This window comes from Merops nubicus, unplaced genomic scaffold, assembly GCF_000691845.1.
Source record: "Merops nubicus isolate BGI_N331 unplaced genomic scaffold, ASM69184v1 scaffold29572, whole genome shotgun sequence".
NCBI lineage: Eukaryota > Metazoa > Chordata > Aves > Coraciiformes > Meropidae > Merops > Merops nubicus.
In genome coordinates, this window is record NW_008596064.1 from 1 (window position 1) to 8834 (window position 8834).

Below are 8834 nucleotides of genomic sequence, written 5' to 3' on the forward strand. Positions count from 1 at the left end.
TGGGCCCTGGGTGTGCAGGGGCCTCCGTGCGGCTGAGCGGCCCTGGGGTTGTGCTGCGGGAGTTGCGGGTTTCCTTGGGCCTAGGAGCTTGGGGCTGCCGGTGCTTTTAGCAGGTTCCCACGTCTCCAGCGCTCCGTTCTGTCTCGGACCGCTGCCTCCACTCCCCCCGTCAGCTTCGTACTCCTCCGTGCCCCTGCTGTGCCCTGTTAGCGTTCAAAAACAGATTTAAAAATCTAGTGCCTCTTGCTACTTGAGTTAAAGACATTTGCTTTCAGGTTTTGAAAGGTTGAAACACAAATTAATATTGGATTTACTTCTTCGTAGAAAGGAGTGCTTTCAAGCATGACCATCACCCATCACATTGTAGATACTGACATTTGTTTTGTAAAACTTAATTTGTTATATGAGTTACCAGGGGCCACTCAGTATATTGCCTTGAAATACACTCACCCAAAACCTTTGTGTTATTTGAGCTTGATGAAAAGGATGCAGTTTTTTTGTACGGATGAAATTGCTGATATTCTCCAACTTTTTTCAACCTGCAAAGAAACTTCAAGTGCTTCAGGAAGTGTAAGGCTCTCACACGCAATGCATTGTTTCACTTACACTTCCTGAGATGCAGCTTGCCTTAACTTCAAAATGAGTTCTGTTTACCATGAAAAAGGTAAAAAAAAAAAAAAAGGGCTTCGTGCTTAGTGTCACCATACAGTGACTTCACTTAGCAAAAACTGACCCTGGTTTCATCATGTTTGAAAAGCTCTATCTTATTTCAAGATAAGGCAGCTACCTGTCATCTTAGAAGCAAGATTGCACAGAGAAAGAAGAACCAGACAAACATTTTATGGTTGTTCTGGACATGGAAAGTGAATCTTAATTTAATATGGATGTTTTCAGATGTTTCCTGTGAAAGAAAATTGATGGAAATTCCAACAGAGAGGTAGCTCAGGCAATCTTCAATTCCTTATATGATGAAGAATTCTAGTACCAGAAGTTTGCAGTTTTTCAGACAACACATAGTAGCTTGTGAAAGTGAGGTTCCATATAGGTTCCTGAAAACTGATGGAATTAAATCTGATGTAATTCCATGCTAATATAATTACTATTCATAGAATCATAGACTGTCTGGGCTGGAAGGGACCTCCAAAGGTCATCTAGTCCAACCCCGCCCCCCATAAGCAGGGACATCTCCAACTAGATCAAGCTACTCGGAGCTTCATCCAGCCTGATCTTGAATGTCTCCAGGGATGGGGCCTCCACCACCTGTCTGGGCAACCTATTCCAGTGGTCTGTCGCCTCCAGGTTGGGTCTCACCGGGGCAGAGCAGAGGGGCAGGATCACCTCTCTCCATCTGCTGGCCACGCTTCTTTTCATGCTTGAAAGTCCTCCTTTCTACAAAGAAATCAGTCCAGTATTCAATACTGGAAACAGGGATTGCAAGTCTTCAGTAAAATCTTCAGTAAAAACAGTCTGATTTTTAAAACATGTTTCCAGGTCTTTGGGTATCTTCTGTGCCCAGCATGATTAGGTCACATTCCAGTTTGCAAACAGACTTTTAAAGCTTTGCATTTCACTTAGGCATATCTTGTACTGTGTTTGGAGGTGCCAGTCAGGACTTTAAGAAATGGCATAGGTTTGGGTAAGGAACTACTAACTTAAATTTCTTTATTTGCAGAAGCCATTCATGCCATCTTGGTTTACAGCCAAAGTGTAGAAGAACTTCTGAAACGCAGAAAAGTCTGTCGAGAAGTAATTTTTAAGTATTTGGCAGCACAGAGAATTCCAGTGCCTCCTTCCTCTGAGAAACGTCTACTCATTGATCGTGTGAAGCAGTACTGGAGTGGGCAGCTCACACCAGAACCCTCAGAGTCAGAGGAAAGAAAACCAGATACAAAGGTGAATGCTGCTTTCTGAAAGACCTGGGGATGCTTACTGTTGCTTTTGCAGCATAGCCAGTGTAAATATTCTTATGTACAGCCAAAATTGGCTCTTCATCTGCACTTAGGAAGGTGCTCAGTCTAACTCTTAGTTTGGTTGTAGTTGTTTGAGTTTTTGTTTTTTTAGTTTTTTTTTTTTTTTTTTTTTAAATGATGTCATTTAAAGTTGTCTGTGCCAATGCATCACTTGCAGAGCACAGTGTTCTCTGTGCAAAGTGTGTTGTGCATTTGAACTCTAATATGTGGAGACTTTTCTGTGCTTTTAAAGTTGTATTGTAAGCTAAAATAGAGGGTGTTCGCAAATAATTCTGTGGTTTCAAGGACAACTGAAAACAGTGCTAATGGTAAAGAAGCCCTGCACAGCCCATTGTCATTTTTCAGTGTGGTGGATCTTCTTGAATTTTTGGTATAAATTGTGGATTTCCAATCATCCCTCAGCCACACCAGACACTAGTGATACTTTGATGAGGCACATCCCAGAGCAGAGAGATGCTGTCAATGACAGATTATGGGATGAAAACATCCATCAGACTGGAGTCTAAAACACTGGGGGGGAAGGGAGGGAATGAAGAGAAAACTGCCTTTTTGTAAGTGGCCTTGATCTACTTTTAGGAACACTGCAGTCATAGTAGCACTGTCTGTAAGCTGTTTTCCTTCTTACCTCTTGAAGTGAGGGTGCAGAATGAATTTTAGTGAACTTCTGTATTGTTAAAATGTAAAGTCTATAGCAGTGCCAGGTCCATGTCATTTTTTTCTCTTGATACTACTAACAGTACAGTGTAACTGAATGCATTTTGGCAATTGCAAGTTATTGTGAAGTTCAGAATTTTGGCGTTTAGCAAATCCTCACGGTGTAATGAACTTGCAGTGTTTTATTTGTCTCGGAACTTTACCGGTGGTTCCAGATAGCCTCCTTGCTCTTTCTTGTGTTGTACTTCAGAGACCTAACGGGCAACAGCCCCACCAGCTGGACTGTTAGAGCTCTGTAGCTGTGGATAACCTATTGCACTGAGCTTTCTCTCAGGGGTTAACTGATGACAATTATGATTTAGCTGAGAATTCTTTTAAAAACAATTTTTTTTGTGTGTGCATACTTTGGAGAGGAAAAAAAAAAGGCTGCTCTTGCCAAAACACTTCCCCATGGCAATGTTTTATGATTGAAGGTAAATAAATTAAACCCTCCAAAGTCCTTAAATCATGTTCATAAAGAACAAGAAATTAAATTGGTTTATTTATCACATACATCTTTCTTTGCCTTTATTTTCTCTTTGTTATTGTGGCCCTCACCATTTTGAAGAAATAGGTAACAGGAACCTATGTAACAGAATTAGAAATTAATTAGTTTGTTGTGAAACAAATACAGCATTTCTGTTTACAGCTCTTCAAATTTTTGATACTTAATACTTACTTAAAACGTATGTAGTTTAATACATGCTAGACTTCGATGTTATAAAACTTGACATTTGATTTATTTTTAAAAGTCTGTTGTCAAGTTGCAAATACTGAGAAGCCCTACAAAGTAACTGTATATTTAGTTCTTATTCAAAAAATGTCATGTTACAGTTGGAGGTCTTGTATCTTTATTTTGAGAAGTCTGGATTATTTTTAACTAAAAAATGTTACTACTGTAAGAGGAAGCAGAGGATAAACAAAGTACTTATCTTCAGATAAAATAGGCTCACAGGACTGTTACTTGAGCATCCAGTTGTTGCCTTTACAGTGACACTTCCTTTAGAAAGAAGTGTCCTCTACGCCAAATATATTTTTATAATCAACTTAAAAACCTGTTTTAAATATCTTATTGCTAAACATATTTTTTTTCTTAAATATTTGTGCTTAAATGTTGCTATTCTTCTGCACATAGACATACCAAGAGTTTAACTGCAAGGATTTTTTTTTTTTTAGCTTTGCCCACAACAGTGTCAAAAAAAAAATCTTAGCATTACTTCGTTGCAGTACATATTTAGTGATACACACTTAGAGTGCTTTGTCACCACCTTCTGATACGTTTTCACTAACATGACCTCACTGACACTTACTTTTGCTACTTACTGTGATTTTGGCTTGGCTTCAAGACTATACCCACAACTATGTTGTCAGTCTCAGCAGCCCATCATTAAACTTCAATATTATTTTGAGGTATTTCTTATCCTCGTACATGTTAGATGTATTTTGGGATTGTGTCTTTCTGTAAAACCAAAAGGGAAAAAAAGGTCACAAGGGGCTTGTTCATACTCTCTGGGGAACTAGTGGAAGATGTGTTTTGAGTAGTTTCATGCTTTTCTTTCTCTGACACATTCTTCTCTGAGGCTTCTAGACAGGACAAGGATCTTTGACTGAGCCTTTTCAAATGATTCTTTGAGGGTTCTGCTAGCAATGTGTACTTTGTCTCACTACTTAGAAAACTTCTTCAGCAGCCTCAGCGCTGAACAAAGGATTTTATGACAGTCCAAAGGAAGGGTTTTAGGACAGACTGAATGGAGTTACCTTTGTTCCCAGAGTAAGCCTCTGCTGCTATGTAAGAGTCCCTGCAGCCCTCCTATCCCTGTGTCATACTGTCTCAGGCTGTTTTAAGTGATCAGTTGTACAATTAGAAAAGTAACTTGAGATTACTCAAGACTTTTATCTATTTTGGAGGAGCAAAGGTAATATTATGGTTTTCTTTGATGTAAGCTCTTTTCCTTTTAGAAATACACTGAAGACTACAGACATCACTCATAGAAGTGACCAAGCATATTTTGGATTATTTTGATTTTCGGCAGTCTTACTTATCAGTATACCCCCATTTCCCCAACAGGAAAAACACATAAACATAACTGCTTATTTATAGGCACTTTGTAGAAAACTGTTGCACCTTAATAGGAGATTAGCATTTTGGGTTGGGTCTGTATCCTTGTTTTTCTGTAACCTTATAATACCACAGTATAAGAAGGACATTGAGGTGCTGGAGTGGGTTCAGAGAAGGGCAATGAAACTGATGAGAGGGCTGGGAAACATGCCTTATGAGGACTGGCTGAGAGAACTGGGGTTGTTCAGTCTAGAGAAGAGAGACTGAGAGGAGACCTTATTGCTCTCTACAACTAAATAAAAGGAGGTTGTAGTGAGGCTGGTGTTGATCTCTTCTCCCAAATTACTGAGGATAGGATGAGGGGAAATAACATCAAGTTGTGCCAGGGAAAATTTTGATTAGATATTAGGAAGAATGTCTTCACTGAGACACTGGAATGGGCTGCCCAGGGAGGTGGTGGAGTTGTTATCTCTGGAAGAGTTCAAAAAACGAGTAGATGTGGCACTGAGTCTATGGTGTAGTTAGGGAAATGCTGGGAGGACGGTTGGACTTGGTGATCCTCGAGGTCCTTTCCAACCATGGTGATTCTATGATTCTATAAATATAAAGGCCAGTGAAAAATTACTAACCCAGGTGCTTCTTACTCGGCAGAAATTTTGTCTCTTGGTGGGAGAATCCTGATCCTGTGGAAGTTGCTCAAAAGTCCTTCCCCTGCCCTTTTTCAGTAGAACCTTAATTTTCCTCTTTGTTTATAAATCGTAGACCAAGACAAAACTGAAGAACTATTGTAACTGCAATTCAGAGAACCTGCTCTGATTCTCTAGATAAGATAATACTGGTATTAAAAATGTATGAGGTTTTACTTTGTTGTTTTTCTTCAGGCACTCTGTCTTAAAGAAGACTTAAAATCATGTAAATACTTATTTTAAATGTTCTGTGTTGTTCTAATTGGTGATCATGCATGTTATGACTAAACAGTTCTAAGTAAAAAATGTGCTTGATTGCAGAGTTGCGGAGAGGGACAAAAGTCACCAAAAGATGACGTTCGTGATCTGGGGGAAGAATTCTGTCAATGGTTCTTCGAACTCCTGAATTCTCAGCATCCCTTTGGAGTGAAATCTGAAGAAATATGGGGACCACAGCATTTCTGGGAGAATGCCAAAATGAAGTTCTGTTACAACACGTTAGAAAAAAACACGGAAGAATATGTTGGTGCAGAAATGGTGAGCCTTCGTCTGCTCTCCCTGGTGAAAGACGAGTGGCTTCTCTTCAACCCTAATTTGCATGGCAATGGACTGAAGTGTGCTATGTCCCGGCACGGCTTAGTGCTGGTAGCAGTGGCTGGCACAGTACATAGAGACAACACTTGTTTGGGCATCTTTGAACAAATTTTTGGACTCATTAGCTGTCCTGTTAGGGAGAATACCTGGAAAATAAAAGTTGTGAATCTTAAAATAGTTGGACAGAATGCTCTGCAGCCCGGAATGCAAACTGAAAAACCCTCCGTAAAATATGAAGCAAGCCAACTGCAAGAGTTGTATGATGGGAAAGAACTGACTATGTTTTAACCTCAGACATTTCGAGCAGTTTTTTCAGATCGGAGTGAGAGGTGGGACATACAGCACTTGTAGTGCACGGCTGAACGTTAAAGTGGTTGCAGCCATGTGATGCTGTCTCTTTCTTGAGTCAGATTTGCTCTGTGACAAACTGAGATACAGAATCTAAAGTACTAAAACAGGTGATGCTTTTGGACACCTTTCCAAGAGTTTACAAGTATTTCAGAGTATTGCTTTAGATTTTGCATTGAAGGTAGGAACAGAGTTAGTTTGGTTATTCTTGCTTAAACAGTTAACAGTTACTTCTAAAAACGTGTTGGCAGCACTATGTAATGAGCTAGATGGCTTGGGGTTCACAAACTGCAGGTTGCTTCTCTTCAGGTCACCGGTTTAAACTCTTATCTGAGTTGTAACAGGAAGTCATTGCCTCTGGCTTTTTGACACTGGGATTGGTGAATGTCTAAATGGACATCTAAGACTCAAGAAAGCCATCTGCACTTCAGGAGTTTTTGGAGAGAACAGACAGAATGATGTGAACAGAGACTGCTGCAGTCACTGAACAATAGAAGTAGTTTAATGGGGCAGTGCAGGGAACTTAGTATTGTTGAAGTCTTTTTTTAGTTTGGGTTAATACCTTGCTTTCGTTTTACCTCTTGGTTCTAACTTTGAAATGAATGCAGACAAACTCTCTGTTGTTCTGCCTGTGTCCCCAAGCACACAAATTTGAGATGGTTGCCCAGGCATCCATTTCTAGCACTGATTCTCTTGGATCAAGTAGTTGATTTCATAACTTGCAGCAGCACTCTATGAGCAAAATGCTTTGATAATTATTTTTTATAGACTTGCAACAGAATTTAAAATATAGTAGTTGTTACTTTTGTATATTTTCTCAAAATAAGAATTTCGTCTATTCTAAGCTGCTGTATTATGTGGACTAGAAGTCAGTTTGTTAACACTGGGCATTTACAGGGACAGGTGATATTAAATAAATAATTCCATTGCCTGCTTAATAACTTAAATTATTGCCATTGTAGAATTTGAAGTTTTTACCTTTTTTTTTTTAATTTATAAGACATTAGAGGTGAAACAAGATGACAACTTCTTTTTCTGCATCTTGCTTGTGTTGTTTGTGAGTTTTGTTTTAATTTCATAGCTTCACCAATAAACGTGAAAATGGTTCATGGTAACACAGGAACAGTTCATTTGGTTTTGATATGTTGGTCAAAGATGACAAATGGTAAAGTTTAGGGTGGGTGAGGGGAAACAAGAAGATCCAGGTAAACACAGAACTGATATTCAGAAACAGTCTTAATCTTGAGCTATCTTCAAATTCCTAAAATGATTTTTAAGCAAAAGTTCAAATAACACATTGGAATGTGCTTTTCCCAATAAACAGTTGAGTTGTGGCTTCTTCAGCTGCTGATGTTTACGTAAAAATCAACCTGAATTTAAAATGCAGAAGAAACAGTTCCCTCACATTTCCATCTCCAGATGTAAATGGGTGCCTTTGCAGCATGCACTATCACAGTCTGTAAATCAACTAAATATTTTGTTGCCCGCAGAACAGTCCCAGGTAACTGGCAATGTAGCTGTTACTTTCGGTTTGTGTTAAACAGGAGCAGGACTAAGGGGAGTGGCGTTAATTCAAGCGATGTGGGCGGTCCCCTTCCTCCACTCCTGCCCTGTCCTTGTGTCCTTGCTTCCTCCCTGGCTGACTGTGGCTTGTTGCTGGCTGGGCTGCCTGTGCTTGCTCTGGCAGGAGGAGCGGGGAGGAATCTCGCTCCAGTGAAAATGCACTGATCAGCTCTGTGAGAAGGCCACACAAGTGCTACTGTCAGCTTGAGGAACAGAGGTGAGAATTTGCTTTTTTGGGCGACAACCTGGATTTCTGTGGGACTAAGCAAGTGATCAAATAGCAGTTTTTGTTAATTCTTACATTGCAAATGTTTGTGCTTGAGAACTTCAAAATACTGAATACAAGGACTGTTCTGGTAAATCAGCTTTATACTAAGGCTCATACCTAATGAATTTGTACTCCTCCAGTTCTACACAAAGTATGCAAAAAAGCGTTAAATTGTCACAGCCTCGTGACCTCTGTGCAAATCCCTATTTCCTTGGGGAGTGGAGTAGGTGCTCTATGATTTACCAATGGCCTTTTGCTGCTCTTGCACTCTTGATCAGGCTGTTAAAAATCTACATACATTAGTACATGCTCATTAGTAGCTGAATGAGAACTTCATTCTTGCAGCAGCTAATTTTGACACATGCTTATGGCTTCAGATCATAGAATCCTTTAGGTTGGAAAAGAGCTTTAAGATCATCAAGTCCAACCATTAAGCCAACACTACTAAGTCTTCTGCCAAACCAGATCAGAATCTGTCAGGGTTGGAAGGGACCACAAGGGTCACCCAGTTCCAACCCCTCTGCCATGAGCAGGGACACCTCCCACTAGGTCAGGCTGTCCAGAGCCTCGTCCAGCCTGGCCTCAAAGACCCCCAGGGATGGACCCTCAACCACCTCCCTGGTGGGGAGTCCTGTCATTACCCGATAGCCTAA

At 40.1% G+C, this 8834-nt stretch overlaps 1 protein-coding gene across 1 annotated transcript; it reads left to right on the forward strand.

Moving 5' to 3' along the window:
• Positions 1-1665: 1665 nt before the first annotated feature.
• On the forward strand, positions 1666-6290 carry LOC103769102 (chromosome unknown open reading frame, human C3orf38; the record flags this gene model as incomplete). The annotated part of the gene is made up of 2 exons (XM_008936276.1): positions 1666-1893; positions 5730-6290. Coding segments are annotated over 2 exons (789 nt in total), but the record flags the coding sequence as incomplete, so codon positions are not given.
• Positions 6291-8834: the final 2544 nt, after the last annotated feature.